This window comes from Haemorhous mexicanus, chromosome 2 (assembly GCF_027477595.1).
Source record: "Haemorhous mexicanus isolate bHaeMex1 chromosome 2, bHaeMex1.pri, whole genome shotgun sequence".
NCBI classification, from domain to species: domain Eukaryota; kingdom Metazoa; phylum Chordata; class Aves; order Passeriformes; family Fringillidae; genus Haemorhous; species Haemorhous mexicanus.
Genome location: NC_082342.1, coordinates 6,233,658 through 6,254,039, shown reverse-complemented (window position 1 = coordinate 6,254,039; position 20,382 = coordinate 6,233,658). Strand labels below are relative to the sequence as shown.

Here is a 20,382-nt window from a genome sequence, read left to right as displayed (position 1 = left end):
TCCATCAAGCATGTCATTATTAAAAGGGGAAAATATTTTTTTTTCCATTAGAACAGGGTTGGCATATAAAGAACAGATAGCATTCAATTAAACCACACGGAAAAAATTCAAACAAATTGAAGGTAGATTTATCTCTTGGGCAGGAACTTCACAAATGGATGTTGCCATTGTCACAAAGAATTTTATAAGATTTTGTGCCCTAATTAGAGCAGCTATAGAAGATGCTTCACATATTAATGGTGGTGCTGACCTTATAAATAATTTACCCCTCATTCCTGTTACTCTGTGCATTACAGCAGGCTATCTCTGCTAATGTCTCTCACATCTCTCTTTCTGAGATGAGCCGGATCCATCACCATCCACTTTTGGATCAGTTACTACCCTAACCACAAGTATGCATGGCTAATCTGGAGATACGTTGACAGATAAAATATACTATTAACTGCCAAAGAGGCTCTTCTATTACAGTTACTCATACTGAGTAGTCCCATGACAGATTAAATTGCTGTTCAGCCTGAATAAGGTGTCAGATTCTGGCTGTAAGTGGCTGGTTTACTGGGGTGTTTTGATGTCATTATAGGCTTATAATTAGTCTAATCTGATTTGGTAAGAAAAAAATTAGTATGACAAGCATAAAGAATTCATTTGAACAATAGGTTTTCTTCCACCACAGAACTAAGTTTTAATTAGAGCTGTTCTTCAATTAAATTAAATCTGGCCTTCTTGGTTTTAAAACTCTCATGAACATCTTCAGTACAATGTACCTTGTAAAACTGTGAATCTGTTGCTGCCTCTCTGATCTTTACCCATCCTTACCTGTTCTCAACTAACTTTACATGTGTGGCTCTGCCTTACTGATGACAAAACTTCTCCTCCCCAGCTTCTGCCATCAGGACCAGCTCTCGCTCTCTCTCTCTCTCTACTGAACCTCACCATCCATTTGTTTCATGCCATTTCTTGGCTGAAAGTATGTCATTCTCCCACTGCTTACTTGTGGTGGTATTTATTATTTGAGCTGTTCAGTGATACTGATTAGCTCTGAGAAGCAATCAGTGAGGGGGTTCATGTAACAGATAGCATGGAAAACAAGGTGGCAGAAAATCCACAGTGGAAATATTGAGGTCACTTTCCAGTGGGCTTTAGCTCTTGGGGCTTCCTTCAGTTAGCAGAGGAAGCTTTGAGCGATCCCTTTAGTGCTTTGAATGATCACTCTCTCAGCAATCTCCCTGTAGTTCCTACCTAACGTGTATTATGGTGATAATGAGTAGCTAAAATGTGAATGGCAAGACTGCCAGAGCCCATCTGAGTCTGGCCCCAGCCCCTGTGATGGCAGCCAGCAGCAGATGCCCAGCCAGCTCTACGGAGCACAGGTGCCACGCTGCCTTCCCGCACGTCCTGGTCATGTTTTCTCCAGCAAATCAAGGTCTGTGGGAAGTAACCAAAAGCCACAGATTAAAGATACTCAAAGAAAGGGAGAAGAAAGTGGCATCTCCAGTTTTTGTATTAATGAGAGAATGGTTTATTATTTATATAAATAATTAACTCCTGGGGACAGGGAAAGGAGCCGTGTGCACACTAACTCCATCTGGTCTCTGGTCTTTTTTGACAAAGAAAACCAAGAGCTGGGATCTTCCTATAGTAATTGATGGAAAGTCATCAAAAGAAAGATGACACTTCTGAAATGTGTTTTTTTCTTCCAAAGTAGGAAGTCATGATTCTCATTTTTCTAGATAGAGATAGGTTCTTTCTTTGTTCTTTTTTAAGTATCTAATAGGTGAATGTTTCCAAAGTTCCGTCTTTTTTTTACTTCAATGAAGGCATTGAGCATTCTGGAACTTCACAAGAAAATGAAAATTAAAATGCTGGAACAGTTGACTCATTCAACTTAACAGGAAATTTTCATGTCATCTGTGCCAGTTGTCTCTTTTCCTACAGCCTACAGAAGTTAGAGCTGGATGGACAAGTATTTCTTCAAACCCAGAATTGACTTAATTATCCTCTACAGAAAATAAGAGGAAGGCAAAACATTGCAGATTTCAGTTCTTTTTTTCCTGAGACAAAGTCTGAAGCAATTAATGAGTTTATTGACAGCCAAAAATATAATGTTGTCAATAAGAAAAGTCTTTTATGTTCTCTAATTAGAGGAACTGTTCCCTTCAGCAAACTGGAGCTTTTACAGCAGCATTAAGAGGAAAAAAAGAGAAAGGAAAAAAAAATCTTAAAAAAAATGACATCAGTGACACAGGCACAAAATATGGAACAAGGCTCTAAGGACCCTGAAAAATATTGCTAAACTTTTCATCTTAATGTTGTAGGTATGCAGCTCTCTTCTGAGCATTATACATTTGCAAAATAAATAGGTATGGGTAATGCTTTTATTCACTTTGACAAGGGCTACCTGCTCACAAATACATATCAGGACACATTTGCATTTTTCTCTCCTCTGAAAGAAGTCTTGGCTTCATGAGAACAACAGGAGCTCTTTGAAAGGAGCTGTGGTTTCATCAGCTGAAATATTAGTTTGGGACTTTTATCTTTCTGGGATGTAGGCTCTTAATAGGAATGGATGTAAAATTCAGCCACTTCGAGGTAAAATGGGCCAAATGTGCTACTGCAGTAGCAGGGGAAGAAAAGGCTATCAATTCTGTTGAAGGTTTCGAAGTATTTTTTTCTGCCTGTCTTTGCTATGGTGGATGATGTTCTACTATTAAAATAGCAGTTTATATGTGCTGTATATTAGTGCAATGTTTTGTTCTTCTTTGCTTCAGGCACTGAAGGATAAAGAAGCTTGTCACATTATTTTAAGTTCAGAATTGGTTAATAACAGAATGAATTTTCAACAAATTTCAGAACCAGCCCCTTTGGGCAGCTACTCTTTGCAATTTAAATGAAGGTGCAGAAAGTTTCTTTTCCCTCTTAACAATAGTTTCACAAGTTTGGCATACATGTACTTTAGTAGTTAGTAGCAGATTACTAAAAGAGATTAAAAACACCTGTTTCAGCCTTCCAGGCCATGCAAGAGAAATTGAACTCTGGGGTGCTCAAATTAAGATGCTAAAATGGGTAAATTCTAACTTACCAGCATTTATCACAGACAGCACTTCTGCCACTTTTCCTAAGGCAAATACCTTGTCAGCTATCACTTCAGTCCAACCTTCTATCCATAATGTGGTACAATTCCCACTTTAGTCTTTTTTCCTACTGATGTAAAACCAGATATTTGAGGTTCTGTTTTGAGGGTTTTGTTTCAAGGTTTTTGGTTTGGTGTTTTTTTTTAGCTTGTTTGTTTTGATTTTTCTTTACTTTTTTCCCCCCAAACTTGCCTTGGTAGGACAGTTAGATATTTTATGAACCTTATGGCTAAATCTTGGCAATGACATTAGTCTGAATATATTTCAGAACCCAAGTTTGTGTCATAAGCTGCAGAAAGAAATCTTCTCTGGTTTCCATGAGATTGTGCCTTGTGGCTTTTTAACTGAATTATGGAAATACTGCAGTGTGAGCTGAGACAAGAAGGAAGAGAAGCATGAATGGTGGGCTTTGGGAAAAGGAGAAAAAGGTGAGGAAGCAAGGGCTCAGAGGTTAGAAATGCCACCTAGCCATGTGAAAACTTCAAACAGGATCTGTGCCACTGGACACCAAAGTATTTGCAAAGGAGAGAAACCTCTAATGAAAAATTGATTTTTGGGCAGAGATTTTCAAGGAAGCTTTTGTCTCTATTAGGGCTTTCATAAAGGTATCCTTCCTACACATTGTGTGATATCTAATAAGCTCTGAGCCCCTGCTGCAACCTGTCCTCTCAGGTTAGTTGTAAGAAAACAAGACTTTTAAGTTCTTCACCGTCTCTGAAAACTTGTTGTAATGGAACCATGTTTCATAAGTAATTTGAACAGAGTGAAAGAGAAAATCACACAAGCTCTCATCTCCTTGGGAAATTAAGCCAATATGAAGAAAAAATTCACTGGGGAATATTTCTAATGTAATTTACATTCACTAATGGACTTCAGAAACCCTCTAAGTACTCTCCCCCCATAGTTGTTGCAGTTTGGTCTCTGCTGGTTAGGACACTTCAAAGCAGTGCAAGTTTAGATATCTCATGATTTGAGGCTCCTTGCTAGATTTTCTCCAGAAATCATCACAGTCTCCCACCACTCATTTTCACACTCACCTGCACTGTTTCAATAGCCTTTCAAATCAGACAGAGCTATTTATTTAATTTTTGTACTTGTTGGGGTTTCCCACCCTAAAATGCACATTGCTTTACTGATCTGATTTGGGCAAAACACTTAAAACAATAGCTTTTTGCAAAATTATGAAATATTAGTGAGTTGTACTGAGGGTTATAGCAAGTCCCTGAATATGGGGAAATAATCAGGAGTCATTTGAAGAGATTTGTCTGCCATATAAATTGTAACACGGAGCCATGCCTCAGGAGCCCTTATTGGAGCAATTCTACTTTGCAACAGCATTTGATTATTCATGAAATCAGTATAAGTGACTGTAGGCTGGTGGTTTCAGTACCTCTGTGAGAAATGGGACAGCCCTTTCTTTTCCCAGCCTTAAGGAACAGTAATTTATGAATTATACATATACTTAATAACTCTTCACTTTGTGAATGCTATATCAGCTCCCCAGCAAATTAGGATATTCCCAATATTTTGTATACTAGAAATGGTCAAAAAAAATTAATATTTTGGATGCCTCAAAACCTAGGTCGTCTCATGCTCCGAGTGATTTTTTTAAAACTTCACCATATGAGCCGAAAATACATATTGACAAAATTCTGCAAAAGAGAGGGCTGCTTGAGCACATATTCCCCAAAATATGCCATTTCAGCATTCACAAATGTCCTTGTTTTGCCTTTGCTCAGGAAAGGGTTATCTGACCCTTTCCTGCAGCCTGTTCAGTCAAGTCAGCTCTACATACATTAGAAGGAAACTTATGCATGAAGAAACTGAAATTAGGTGAATAATTAACATACACTTTATGCAAAAGCATGAAAAACTATTCTGAAATTTCTCTGCGTAACTAAAGTGTGAATTCATATTAAAATATTCTACATTGAAACTTTGTCAGCAGGTCATAAAAAGCACATATCCACTTAATGATTAGGTCTAAGGTTTATCTGATGGGTTTCATCTCTTAAAAAATTAGGCATTTTTTTCCCCCTCTTAGTCATTTTAAGAGTGTTATTTAATTTAAATGTGTGTTATTTAATTTAAGTGTATTCACAGTGTGTGAACAAACAGTAACAGGGAAACCCCAAAAGCTGAAAATGGGTAAATTTTCACAGCATTGGCAATCAGTATTTTGAAGAAGCTTTCTAAATTTAGGTGGAGGGGGAAAGGAGCAAATAAAAGAGTATAGTGAGGTTTTTTGTCACTATGTTTTTATAAGGTTTTCTTAGTTTCATCAAATCATAACTGATCTCTGAAGATCTAGTCTGATTGCAAAATTGTGATTCCACCGTTTCAGGCCATGGGTACTGTAGCTGCCTGTGCTCATGCAGTAAAAACCAGTATGTGTTAAAACAGTAACAGTGTAATTTTTTTCTTCTTCTTCTTTTTTTTATAGAAACAGCTGAATTATAAGTATTTATTGCACAGTTGCACACCTGATATTTAATTTGTTGGAGTGGTGTGTATGGCAGGGTAGGATTTACTTGGTAAAGTCCATGAAGCTTAAAATGTGAAAAAATAATCTAAATAGTATTCTGCTTTTTGGAAAGCAGACTGTGGAGTGGTCAATGGTTTCAGAAACTTTATTGGCAGCTGCTAGGACTTGTGCCCAGAACACTTGAATGAATATGCAGGTTCACTGTATAAATACCTAAAATACAAAAAAGTATAGCTTCCAAATCCCTGTATTTCTGTCTTTCAGATACTGCTCAGGCACATTTTGAAATAGTAATTATTTATACCACAATAGAAAGCCCCAGATCTATAATTCACTCATGGGGCTTAGGTCATTTCATGAAAGGCAAAAGTATAGTGCATTACTCTGTATGCATAATGTAGAGCATGTTTATATTTAATGCTAGCATTATTTTTCTATGAGGAGCTTAGTCATGAGGTATGCTTCCAGTTCAGAATATTGTTTATGTTGTGCAGATTTTCATTTTGAGATGGAAAAAGGTTTGCTTCCCAAGAAAATGTCGGCCCGTTTTAGGAATCTTTCTTTATTTCCTTTGCTTCCATCTTTTCCTTTCTCTCCTTCATTTCCTTTATCCTTTTTACCAAAGGAATTGTTTATTGGTAATGTAGTAGTAAAAGGTTAAGTAAAAGTTTTTGGGTTTTTTTTTCTGGACAAACTTCTCTAGCAATACCAACCTAATCTAATCTGGCTTTGATAGCAAGGTTGAAATTAGAGCAAAAAATATGCTGCTACTTTTGAAATCCAATGAATACCTACTTTAATTTTAATGTTAAAAATTTTCAGCCTATAGCAGTATTAGAATCTCATTAATCCACACTAATAGGTGGAAACCTTGTGTTGAGGCTGGCTTTGGGTCACTTCCTGTAGTCACAGCAGGTGTTTTAGAGAAGTGAGTCACTCTGAATTGGAAACAGCAGAGGATAAAAACACAGAGATGTATTTATCTCAGTGTATTGTGAGGATTTTTATCTGTAATGTTTATTACAGCTCACAGAGGACATGTGTTGTAAGTCTGGGTATTGAGCTAAGGCTGTGCGCTTCAATCAGCTTTGCAAAAAATGCCTGTAGATAAAGTTCTGTGCTAACCCTTCTCTGGATTATGCCCTGCATCAGGAAGTATATTATCCCTTAGAAGATCTCCTTTTATTCTTCACTGTTACTGGCAGCACACCAGCAGGAGCCAGTTTTTAGTGGGAAAACACGTTCATGATGCTCCTGTCCCAGTGCTGCCAAAGACCATCTCCTGCAGGACACACACTGCAGGGCTTGGGGAGATGGGTGGTCCTCAGAGTCCAAATGGGTCCTGCCCTTTTGCTGCAGGGGGGAGCTTTACTCAACATTGCCACAGGCAGCACAAGAGGAGGAATCTTCTAGATGGCTCAAGCAGGCTGACATTCCTTCAGCAAGCTGTCACCTTCCATCTTCTCAAGCACACCCTCTTTGCTCTGCTCAAAAAACAAAGCCCCTGCAAGGCAAGGGAGAGGAAGGCTGAATGCTCCAAGTTCCCACTTTTGGAAGGCAATGCTTCAGCACTCTTGCTTTCCCTTGTGAGTCTGCTGGTGCACAGGATTTGGGATCAGATTTAATGCCCAAAATGGAACCTATGTCCTGCTGGGATGGTGATGTGTACTCAGCGTGGTGCCACCCTCAGCAGCACCATGCCAGGAGGATGTGGAGGTGGAAGAAGATGCAGGAGAGCTGATAAAGTGTTTCTAGCCTTTTTGAGGGCACATTCCTGGTATTTGCCATCATATCCACAGAAGTGCTATGACGAGCTTTCCCAAAGTCCTTGTGGCAGCCAGAAGAGAAAGGTGTGGGAGCTCAGAAAGCCAGCAATAAGTGACAAAATCCTGCCTGATGAGTCCAGTGACTGTTATGAGCAGAACCAAATCTGTACCAGTGGCCACACCACTCTGTGCTCCAGCATGCCTGAAAATGTAGTTGCAGAATGCTTCACAGCTTGCAAAAGGAAGGGAAAACAGAATTCTTTTCTTTCCTCTGTGGAACATGATATACATGTGTGTTTGTAGATCTTGAAATCATAGAATTGCTTGAGTAGGAAGGGACCTTAAAGATCATCTAGTTCCATGGCAGGGACACCTTCCACTAGACCAGCTTGCTCAGAGCCCCATCCAACCTGGTCTTGAACACTTCCAGGGATGGGGCAGCCACAGCTTCTCTGGACAGCCTATGTCTGTGCCTCACTGCCCCCACAGTGAAAAATTTCTTCCTAAAATCTGCTCTAAACCTACTCTTAGTTTGAAGCTATTTCCCCTTGTCCTATCATTACAAACCCTTGTAAATAGTGTCTCTCCAACTTTCTTGCAGGCTCCCTTCAGGTACTTGAAGGCCTCAGTTAGGTCAAAATGTCAAGCCATGTCTTCTCCAGGCTGAACAATCCCAATGCTCCCAGCCTTTCTTCATAGGAGAGGTGCCCCATCCCTCACATCAACTTGGTGGCCTCCTCTGGATTCACTCCAGAGGTCCATGTCCTTCCTGTGCTGGAAACCCCTTAACTGGATCCAGTTCTCCAGATGGGGTCTCAGAAGAGTGGCTCAGAGGGACAGAATTCCCTCCCTTGACTGCTGCCCACAGTGCTTTGGGTGCAGCCCAGGACACATTTGGCTTTCTGGGCTGCAAAAGCACAAGGCCAGCTCACCCACCAGTACCCCCAAGTCCTTCTCAGCCAGACTGCTCTAGATCTGTTCATCCCCCAGCCTGGACTGAGAGCAGGATTTGCCCTGACCTGGGTGCAGCACCAGCACTTAGCCTTGTTACACCTCATGAGACTCCCATACCAGACGTATCCATACACCTTACTGCCATATAGCAATCCTGGCCAGCAGAATGTAATCATGGTATTACGGAACGACACCTCCTCAGCATTTTCAGAGGCCTTTCTATCATCTTCACAGATTTACCCCCTTTAATGTGTAAATATTGTTCCTGCCTTTCCCTTTTGCAAAACAAAGAAGTTGTTTGCAAACTATTTGAAGAACATAAATAGCTCTTACAAGGGAAATGCCCTTGAAGCAGTGAGAGTGGAATGATTGGAGCATACAGTACATGCTAATAACATCTTCAGAGAATTACTATTACTTCATAGCAGAGGCATTTTCATTATAATAAGAACCATGTCATGATCCTCAGATTAAAATTTTACCTTCTGCACTTCTCTGTTGAGTCAACAGTCACAGATTACTGGTTTGTTGTTAAAAGCTCTGAAGAATTACTCACCCCAAAGTTGTGCCGTTTCCCATGATTGTCTCTTTGCAACTTTTGTGACACATCAGGCATCACAACAGGCAAATGACCAGTGCAGAGCACTTGAATCTGACAGTATTCCCAGTGCTCTGAGCTGGGAAATGGAACCTGCTGATTCACTCTGCCATTAGCAAATGTGCAGAAGACACCAAGTTGTGGGGGAGTGTTGATCTGTTGGAGGGTAGGAGGGCTCTGCAGAGGGACCTGGACAGGCTGGGTCAATGGGCTGAATAGAGCAGCATGAGGTCTAACAACACCAAAGTGGAAGCTGTGCCAGAGGAGGCTTAGACATTGGGAAGTTCTTCACAGAAAGAGTGACCGGGCTTTGGAATGGGCTGGCAAGGGAGGTGGTGGAGTCACCATCCCTGGAGTTGTTAAGTGACTGGATGTGGCACTCAGTGCCATGGACTGCTTGACAAGGTGGTGTCACTTCATTGGTTGGGCTTGATGATCTCAAAGGTCTTTTCCATCCCAGCTGACTGTGATGCTGTGATATCTATTACAGCTTGGAGTAATAGATATCACACACTGGGTGTTAATTGAGCATTTGTAGTAAATTCACAAACTGATGCTTGAGTCTGAATGCTGAGTTTCAGCTTGCCTGATACCTTTATCTAACCAAATCCATGCAGACTCAGCCATGTGCAGAGGAACTTGGCACGGCTGCACTTTATCTGCCTTTTTATTTCTGGTGCAAGAGGGTAGGAATGAGAGGAAGAGAACATATAAGGGTTCCCCACTGAGAATCAATTCTATAAATTATGTATTATGGAGACACTATTCTGCTGATGCTATCTGATCCCCAATTCTCACTTCCTTGTTTTTCCTTCTATAAATAGCTGTGGCCAGGTTTTCTGTCGCAAAATGACTAGGACAAAGCTAGGAACCTTTTTCATTTAATAACCTCTGCCAAAGAAGAATAGGGTAATATTTTTCATAACTGTGATGTCCTCGGGGTTTTAACGATCTGGGAATACAAGCAGCACTGTGCTGTTGATAAGATACCGGGAGTAAAAGTGGGAATAACGGTACTGAATATTAAAGAGTGAAATGCCCTATTTTCTGGATGATCACTATAAAACTTGGTATTGTGATTTTTTTCTGTCTTTTTTTTTTTTTTTTTTTCTCTGTGTAGGACCACTTTTTCTTTTTTGTCTCTCCCTCTAGATCCAAATGCTTTGGCTGGACAGACCGGACCTGATCACGCTCTTATAGGAGGAATAGTGGCTGTAGTTGTCTTTGTAACACTATGTTCTATAATTCTCCTTGGTCGATACCTGGCAAGACATAAAGGTAGGACACATTTAATGGAAGTTCAGGCACTCTTGGAAGCAAGGCATGATTTCACCTGGGGGTGCCATTCCCTTTCGCCTTCCCCCCCTCTGCTAAATCATTGGAACAAAAGATAGTTCTCAGTCCAGTAACAAGTGAAGTCCTTGTGAGATTTCACCAGTTTTCCAGTGGGCTGGCCAAGGCAAAGGACATGGAGTTAGTGCATGCCCAAGCTCATCTTATAAGTCAGTGATTTAGGGCGACCAAGGGGTAAGATTGCCCCTTGGTTTTGAATCTTAACTCCTGATACTTGATTACATGTTCTCATCATGTTCTCATAGTTTTAACTACATATCAGTTGAGCAGAATATATATGCATTGAGTGAACAAGATTTATATTTTAATGGATTTTGCTAATGTTTCAAATAAATGTTTTAAAGATAATATTGGAATTCAGTAGTGAGTATTCAAATCAGTTCATCAATGATCCCACTGGAATAAGGGGTTCATTCCTGGAGCTGGCTTTACTTTATTCTGTGATTTTACCTTAATAATTCCGGTCCCTTCATTTTCAGTCCCCCCTGCCACTAAAAATAACAGGAATGGAGTGACACTGACTTCTGACTTCTTTGTGATTTGATTTTGACCTAGTTAGTTCCAAAATCATGCCTTGAGATTTAACCTTTGTACAGCTTGTAGGCCTTTTGCTAAAACTCAGCTGATTCCCTTTCCACACACCTCAAAAAAAAAAAAAAAAAGAAGCAGAGGATGAAGGTTGGTATTAATTCAGTAACTCTCATTTTAGCTAGGATAATCATATACCTAGCAAACATAAATTGATAAAAAACATCTCTTTACAATTTGATTATACTACCTGGGAGAAAATCAGATTTTTTTTTTTTTAATAAGCCAGTGAAAGTGTGTTTCTTTTGTTTTACTTTCCTGAATGAACAGTTGTACATCTTATGCCAGCATAAAAAATTTTCACAAAGGGAAATTTGACTGTTGTACACATTTCTTCTTTTCGTTACCTAGAGCATAAAAATAGCTGTGATAGTATAATATGAGTTAGTTCACTTGATAAAACTGCCTCAATTTTGTAATTCTTGGAACCTACTATGATACAATTCTTTGAAATTAAACCATAGATACGATCAATATAAAGCAGAAATGCTAATGATCAGTGGCCATTAAAAAAAAAAAAGCAGTTTTACAAATCTCTAAGTTTTCAAGATTGCTTTGTTTTTGATAGATAGCTATTTCATTAAATAACCAAGATTTTATCACTGATTCTATAATTGAAAAATATATTGCATATTACTGCAGTTAGATAAAATGGAGTTATATTAAAATATTTCCTTAATTTGTTGTGGATATACTAGAGTTTGTATATATGCCTTTACCAGTGTAAGTATCAGTGTAAATATTTTTTAAGCAAATTAGAAAGTTGAGCACACCTTTATGATGTGTACTAAAAACTGTGTAAAAATATTTTTCATTAATTGAAAAATTGTAGTACATTTTTTGAAATGTACTTCCTGTAATGCAGTGTTAAAAAATAAAACTAATAATTCTCTTTTTCTTTTCTTTTCTCTTGCACTGATTCCTACAGGAACATATTTAACAAATGAAGCAAAAGGAGCTGAAGATGCACCTGATGCCGACACAGCCATTATCAATGCAGAAGGCAGTCAAGTCAATGCAGAGGAGAAAAAAGAGTATTTCATTTAGATGCAGAGCTAGAATCTTGGAGTTTTACTTATCAGGCTGACTGCTGGAGAAAACTGGCTATCATTTCTCAAAATTCATTTCTGCCATCTTCTGCTATCTTTATTAACTCGCATACCTGCTATAAGTAGCCAGTTTATGCCAACAATCAGCTGTTGACATCATCATTCTATAATTACAGTATCATGCATAAAACAGGACATTTCTTATTGCCTAAAAATCATATCCACTGCTCTCTTAACATACAGTGCTTGAATATACAGCCTTAACAATGTTAATCATCATCTTAATCCATGTTTCCTACATATTTAAGTGTTATGCAGCTTTCTTTTCCAGTTTTCTTTTATCATGTCCCTATTAGTATGTCATAGAACAAATCCATAACAAGTACTATTAGGTAGGTCCTAATATACTTACAGAAAATGTTAAGTCTAAGATTAGAGGTTTACAAAGAATATTTTATATCTGTCTATCTATAATTCAAAAAGTAACTTGTTTTTTAAACATATGCCCTTGGAAACACAAATTGAAATCTGTTTAGTATAGTTTCTCATATGTTTGGATTTGGTGGGGAAAAAGATCAGTCCAGTGAATTTTTCGGGGTGTTTTGCTTTGTTTTGTTATGATTTAAATGGTACCTTGAAACAGTGCCGTGTTTCAGTGGTAAAAACATGCTGAGTAGCTATACAGACTCTGAAATTTAGATAATAGAGCTTCTTTTGAAACAATTTGTCCTGCCCTTTAACTGGCTTTAGGATCACAAAGATTAGAGAAGTTTCTGAGTAATTTATGTTTTTATAATTTATTTGCTTAACATGAACTCACCTGCCTACTCAAATTTGATGTGTTCATGGGGCACAATTGCAAGGCATTTTAGTATCTGTATATAGTGCATAAAATAAATTCAATTAAACATTATTTGATACATATTCAACTTTTTTGGCAGTAGCTAAGTCAGTCACCAGTAAGCATTTTCTAATGTCCATTATATCCCTTTAGATATGACTCAAAATCAATATTCTGAGTAGATAACATGTGTTAGTATTTTTTTGTCTGTATGTCCTAGCACTGTTCAGCAGCAAACTTTTCTAGTTCTTGTTAATTTTTTCTTTGTTATACAATGGAAGCACAATGTTATATGGAAAGGTAGTTTTAAGCTAACAACCAGTGCACAGCCTCAGGTTTTAAATTACAACCACACTTGATTACTATCCTTAAAAAGTACTATTGAGTTGCTAAAATTCTCAATTTTAATTTGGCAGTTCCAGAGCTGCTTCTCTATGTTGGTTTGCCAAAAAAAAAAAAAAAAAAAAACTAAAAAAAAAAAAAAAGAAAAAAAAAGAAAAAATAGAAGTGTTAAAACAAAAGATATATGTTTTGTGTATACAGTAAATGGACTAATTCTTTATATTAAATTCCTGTCTATGCATTTTGTGAGGTACAAACTTATGTCACCGTGAATGATAGAGAATTCCTGCCATGCTTTTAGCTCCACAGTGAAGGTCTCTGTTTGGATTATTTCTGATTTTTTTTTTTTTTTTTTGTGTAATTGACAGCTGAAAAATCACATGCTCTTAAATATGACAACAAAACACTGTAAGCCCATTGGCTTATTTCCTCTTCCAATGAAAAGAAAAGGTTGCCATAACAGGTCTCGGAAATGATTCTACACTGGAGAAATCAAGTTAAGTCTTGTTGGAGCTCGCTTTGCTCCTGTGTTTTGCACCTTTGACAAAAGAAGTATTTCTCTCTGGTTGATGTGTTTGTGAAGCATAAAAGCATGATGGTCTGCTGTAAAGGACTTTCTCCTGGGATTTTATTTTTGTGTGGGGAAGGGAGAATTTGGAATACGACATCATGTGGTATGGTAAAATGGAAGATAAAGGTGCTGTGACAGATTATTTATCAGAAGAATATAAACCTTTTAAGGACAATATTAGAGTATTTTAATTGTTTTTGTTGAAGCATCTATCTTGTTAATTTCTAAGAAAAAAGGGTGACGTCAATCAAAGCAGCACTTTTTTTCAAAATATACAGACATAAATAATATGATGTGGTTGAGTGTTAACATAATAAATCATATACAGTATGACATTTTAAAGAAATAAGTCTGCATTGATGTGATTGCATGCTTGTTTTTACAGTTCACTCCATACCCATCTGTGGAAAAATGCAATAATATGTTAATATAATATGGTAGTTTGAGAGAACCAGGTAGGTGCTACTAGACACATTGAAAACTAGTATAGGTTTACAAGATATTCATGTCTTTCAAAACATAAACATGTAAAAGGCTGGCAAAGGAAGTCATTCAGTTTAATACCAAAAATATGGGATCTTGTCACAGCAGTAAGTTACATTAGCTGTAGTACAGTATCAAAGTTTTATTTCAGGACCTGGGGCCCAGTTCAACAAAGCTTTTAAGCTCATAGCTTCAGGCATCAGAGGAGTTTCCTTGGAGTATAAGGCACTGTTCATATGCTTAAAAATGAAGTGCTTCCCTGGATGAGGGCCTTATTTGCTCCAGTGGAATTCCCCACCAGCGTGATGTTTACGCCTTTCTTCATCCTTCCTAACTCCAGCTCGCTTGAATAGTAGGGTTGTTACTTGAACCATTCCCCAGCCAAGGTCAAGTAGGGCCTTCAAAAGCAGGATTGGCCTTGCGGTGACCATTTCAAACCATATTCTCCAGTGATGTACAGACAGCATTTCTACTTGGCAAAAAAACAGATATAAACTGTACTGTTAAGACAGGTTTGTTTGGGATTTTTTTTCATTGGCTTTCAATTAAAACTGCTCACATATGCTCATTTTTAACCCATTTGATCTTCCATTGTCTTGCACCTGGTGATATCCCTTGCAGCTGTGCACAGCAGGTGTGAAAGGCCCCACACAGAGCATTTTACCTGGATAGCACTTTGCAGGCCTGTCTGGTCTTCACGGGTTCAAATTACTACACTGGGTGTAAAGAGGCATCCCTCTTTTCTGTCAGCAGAGTCATGGCTCAACACTAATGACATTAAGTAGGCTAAAAGCCAGTTGTCCATTCTTTTTGCCCAAGTTCCCATTCTGAAAAGAAAAAAGAAAAGTGTTTATGATGATGTGAGACACCAGCGAGTGTGTAAAAAAGAGGCTCTGAATGGGAACCACCTTCACTAAAATATATGTGACATCCTCTCCCTCACTCACTTGCAGAGTAGTTTTCTCCAGACCAGGTAGCTAGTTTCTGCCAGTGTACTGTTTACAGTGTCGATTGCTGATTATTTTTAAACTTTTTGATGTAGACTTTGATTTTTTTTGTTGGTTTTTTTTAATGCTTCAAGAACATTCTCATGATATGAACAAGAAAGCAGTGCATCAGAAGACAAGGGGTGCATCATCCCACTCTTTTAGTGTCATCTGACAAACCAAGAGACAGTTTAAGGAACCTGATGTTTAACTTGAGGCTCAGAGTTTAAGCTAGAACATCTCAAAAAGTTTCCACATTACTTAAGGATGGTTCGTCTTGCACTGAGACTCTCTCTCTAAAGGAACGCATGAAGAAAAGCAACTTTTCTAAGTGAGACATGAAAGTTAACATCTTGTGTGTTTTCATTGCAGTATAATATATATATAAATATATATATATATAGCTATTTCAATGAAAAGAAAGGACAGAATCATCTGTAATTATGTAATTCATGATTGTATCAGCACTGAAGTTACCATGTACGCACATGTACAGTAGCTCTTTCAACAGTTACAGTGTAGTTACATGTAATTCCCTGTAACATAGCAGTTCTAGTGTAATTTAGTGCCACTTATTGTAAAGTGTTACCAAAAGGAAAACGGACTTCTTACCTTTAGAATTCCGTTCCAATTAAAGGTAAGTTTATTAAATTAGCATCATTAAATCTGATATTGCGTTTCTTAATTAAGGAGGTGATTTAAAACTCTCATGTTCACACTGCAGCTTCCCCCCATGGTTTACCCAGACTCCTCCAAATGTCTAATCTCTACACTCCTAGGGACTGGTAATCTGTGATGAGCATACCAAAAATCCCAGCTACTCCAACTCTAATTGAACAAGCTGTCTAATAAAGAAAAACAGCAACAAGAGAAATGATGAGTAATGCTTTTTATTAAGTGGCACAAAGTACACACTAAAAACTATGCAAAAATATAGGTAAATACAGTGTACTTACATGTAAGTATCTTGTACTTGCTGTGTATGGATATTGGAAAACCATGTAATTATAATATGCATTTTGGTTATTTCAAGCTAGGGGTGACCCCCAGCAGTCACAAGGGAAAAGTGGAAGGTACATCTACAAGCAGTGGATATTCTCATGCAATATGTGTAATTCCTCCACTTGCAATGACAACTAATTTATAAAAAATACTGCTCCTCATTCTCACCAGCTTTGCTTTCCATTTCTTGGAGCACCATTAAATACCACTGAAAACACCTTTAGGCAAAGTAAGACACTGACTCCTCTAATGGCTTTGCTGCCAGCACTCTGAATGTCTGGCAACACTGTTCTGTAATCTTATTGCTGGCTCAACAGCACAAGTTTCATCTTTTTTTCTGTCCTCAAGGGAGCCTAGTATGTTAAGATGCTGAAATATGCTGCCATATGCCCTGGTATTTTTAGCATGAACGAAAGAGAGAGAGAGAGAAAGAGGGAGAAAGCTGCATTCTTCTGACCCTTATTTTGCTGAATCACCTCACCTGGAATTTCCACTGCTTGCTCAGTAACGCCAGGTAATCTTAAATTGTAAGTACAAAATGCTTCCATTGCAGTACAGAGGATGCCCTAAATGATAAAGCTAATGTTTTTGTAAATGTGAAGTCTTGTATTGTAGATCTTTTTCCTTCTTGACACTTTTCTGTCATGCCCTTCCAGAAGAAATGCACCAAAAGATAGATAACATAGAATAGCAAAAGAAGACAAGAATTTTTTTGTAAGCCTTGTTGTGGTTGCCATTGCTAGCACCCTCTTTTGTGTCCTGTGTAATGGGCAAATAAATGTATTTAGCAACTGCCATTAGCATCATTCCACACTATACTATTCCTAGAATATGACATCTACCTCTTAGTCTAAGTACTAGCTATGAGATATTTGTATACATTTTAAATACTATTGAGTCTTTGCTTTAGTCTTGAAATGAAATCACTGTATTATTATGTTTTTTCGGTTAAAAATAGGTAAAAATATTTTCTGGGTTCATAATTCTTGCCCTGTTCTTATTAATTTTGTTAGAGGTTTAGCTTTTTAATGGGGCATAAGGACACAGCCTCAGCTGGTATAAATCAGCTTCACTCTATTGCCTTAAATGTGGGCCAATTTACGCTGGCTGGGGATTCATCCCAAACAGCTTAAAAATAAACTGCTATAACACATCAATGTTTAGTCAGCTCTAGATAATGATTTGCAATCCAACTGCCACACAATTCTTCCAAGTAAGACATGCACGTATGAAGAGAAACTTTAAAAAGCACATGCAAGCTTTTGAATCAAATATGCAATATCAACACTGTTGAGATATCCTGACTTGTCTCTCACTTATTTAAACGTAATATTGCCAGGGCATGTTTACATTAAAAACACTCAATGCATGGGGAGAAGAGGACTATTGCAAACAGCAGGAGAAAATTAAATTAATAGAGAAGCCTTTGATGTCAACAGAACAGATTAGAAACTCTTTTGAGAGTAGGACTTCCTACAGGGTTTTTCAGGGTGGACCGAAGGCCTCTAAAACACGTGAAAGTTGTTCACTTGGCATTAAGAGAAGCTAGCACAGTTCCTTCTTGCTGTCGAGGAATCCTACCCAGCACACTGCACTTCTTTTAACTCAGGAGAAAATAAGGGTACAAACATGGTTGAACAGCACACTTCTGTATCACTCCACATCCTCAGGATGCTCCAAGCCTCGTGCGCTTCCAGCAGCCCTTAAGAGAATTCTTCCAGCATCTAGGAATCATCCTGTTGCCGAGCTGTGTTCATTTTCTTCAGCACTGTTTAATGTACTCCCAACCAGACAGAAGGTGTGAAGCCAATGGAAATCAGTCTGCAGTTCTAGGGGCTTCCAGAGCCTTGCAGTAGATGGGGAAAAAAAATTAAAAAAAAAAAAAAAATCTTCATGGCTACTGTGTTTACTGTAGATCTTCCCTCCACGTGTGTTTTAAGTCATTTATTCTCTGCTGGGCTAAAAGCAGCAGTCTAATTGGAAAGGAGGAAGGAAAAGTATCTCCTCTGAAAGGAGTAGTCTATGCTACTATTAAAGAAAAATTCAAGTGTTTTTGTTTCTTCCCTTTTTTAAGATTTCAGGTGCAAAGCCAAGCCTGTTGGAGTCAGCACTTTAGCACTTTCCCTGTGTTCAGGGTCAAGCCAGCAGTGTTTCATGTGTGGGCTCTGAACTCATGTTTCAGCACAAACTACAGACAGCCTTAGCCTGCCCTTATGCATAGTGCTGAAAATCATCAATGCTATTTTCTTCTAAACATAGTAATTTTCTCAGTCTTGTTCTAAAATGAAATATTGAAGGGTTTTTATAATAGGTGTAAAGGGAGGGAGTTTAAAGTAATAGCTTGTAAATAAGATTGTAAGGATGATCATCAACTCTTTATGTTGATTATAAAGAGGAGGATAGTCTTTAATTGCTGGGCTGATTTCTTTATCATTTCCTCTTTCTCTCCTTTCTATGCATATTGATTAATGTTAGTAAATATGCAGTTGCACATGTTGTCCTTTTTCAGTGAATGCAGATTTGCTTATACCCCTATATAGCTTTCATAGAAATATGCAAATATAACCTACAGTCATCTGCTTCTGCCAAAACAGTGAGCCAAGAGAGGGAAATCATGGATTACTGGATTCATATATGTCCTGCTTCCATCAAAATTGAGTACAGTATGCCTATTGATCTCAAAAGAACAAGGCTCAAGTCCTTAATGCACATGTTTGAGTTGCTATTTAGCTCTTTTTCAAAAGAATTATAAAGCAATCCTTGTGCATCCTTTACTTTTAGCCTAGATATTTTATAACTACAAAACCCCTTCAGTTCACCAGGAAGTTTCCTAGAATAAATAATAAGGCATAATTTGTGAAAGGACTATAACAAACTCATCTATTCATGGTCAGTGTAAGTGTATTCTCCTAGGAACTCTGGTGCACTTTGCTCTTACACTGGCAATTTATGGCCCTGAGAAGGATATATTTGAATGGTTCAGAAATACAACCATTAACCTGTTAAAAAAAAAATCCATGGGAATTAAACATATTGCACTGATGATGAGACACATCAACTTCATTTTATTTCCTCATTATAACTTTAAACAGACAAAATGCATATTGTAATGTTGGGTACATGACACTTGCATGTTGCTATGCCTATATACTTACAAAGTATTCAATGTGTACTTGGTGGCGCTTAAAAATGTCATGTACAATTCTTCTAAACATTCTTACAGGGTTCCCATTTGCACTTCATCTTTCAGAAAAGTCTTGTCAGAAAATTGTCTGATGAATATTATTGAAAAAAAATAAAATTTCAATTTTAGTTATCTGTTGGACATTTCTGAATTGTCTATTCATTTTATATATTACCTGGTGCTTGCCAGTTTGGCAGTGGAGTTGATTTAGACCAGTGGCTGTACACACAGACTGTTCACTGAGCAGATTTTGCTGTTTCCAGAATTGTTGCAATCAAACATATTCTTCTTGAAATATTAATTCTGAGATTTTAAACAGTAATCCAAGGAAATAATCTGTGAGACTGTAATCTGAGAGTTACCCATTCTATTCTTTGATTTGATGTTTATATACTATTTATTGTGTATTGCTTTATAGTTTCTTCTGACTGACAAAGTAACAACTGTCGGATGCCATCCTCACTGTAGGGGAAATTCATCCTTGTGAAGAGGTCAAGTGATGAAAAGCATTTAAACCTGTGGGACTTAAATGGTGGATTAGCCCTCTTGAAGGAGCTATGGGATTCATGCAAGGTTTTCTGCACCACTTACCATGTTTGAGTTGATGTTGTAAAGGGCAAGACCACCAGTTTCAAAGGGAGAGGGACAAATGTCAGAAGGAAGAGGAAATTCTGAGTGTGTCTGTGTTTCTGAAAAAGAAACTAGTCCCCGATTGGTACCTCTGTGCAGAGGATTTACAGTGATCTTTTACATCTCAGTTTTCCTGTGACCTGAACTAAGCACACATTTGACAAATGTAGAGTCCTGTTCGATTCAGTGGATTTGTTCTTATCTTTATTCCTTCTTTTCACTAAACCAAAATATGTCCTCTTCACCGATTTTTAAAGTGCATGAAGAAGTTTTTAAATATAGCAGCAATACAAATGTTCACTTTTTCCTCAGTCCCATGCCCATGGTTTTTAGGGCAAAGCATGCTGGAAGTCTACAGTGTACCCAAGCAAAATGACACAATCCAAAAAATGATACAGTCCAGCAAATGATGCAATCCA

General features: G+C 37.9%; 1 protein-coding gene across 3 annotated transcripts in view; it reads left to right on the top strand.

Annotated features, from left to right (window-relative positions):
- CADM2 (cell adhesion molecule 2) overlaps positions 1 to 19,474 on the top strand; it is a 578,035-nt gene extending 558,561 nt beyond the window's left edge. For all 3 annotated transcript variants that reach the window (XM_059872652.1, XM_059872630.1, XM_059872640.1), the window contains 2 exons: positions 10,087 to 10,212; positions 11,804 to 19,474. In XM_059872652.1, the coding sequence (XP_059728635.1) occupies positions 10,087 to 10,212; positions 11,804 to 11,922 (245 nt within the window). In that variant the 3' untranslated portion in view covers positions 11,923 to 19,474. The remainder of the gene's footprint in view (positions 1 to 10,086; positions 10,213 to 11,803) is intronic.
- Positions 19,475 to 20,382: the final 908 nt, after the last annotated feature.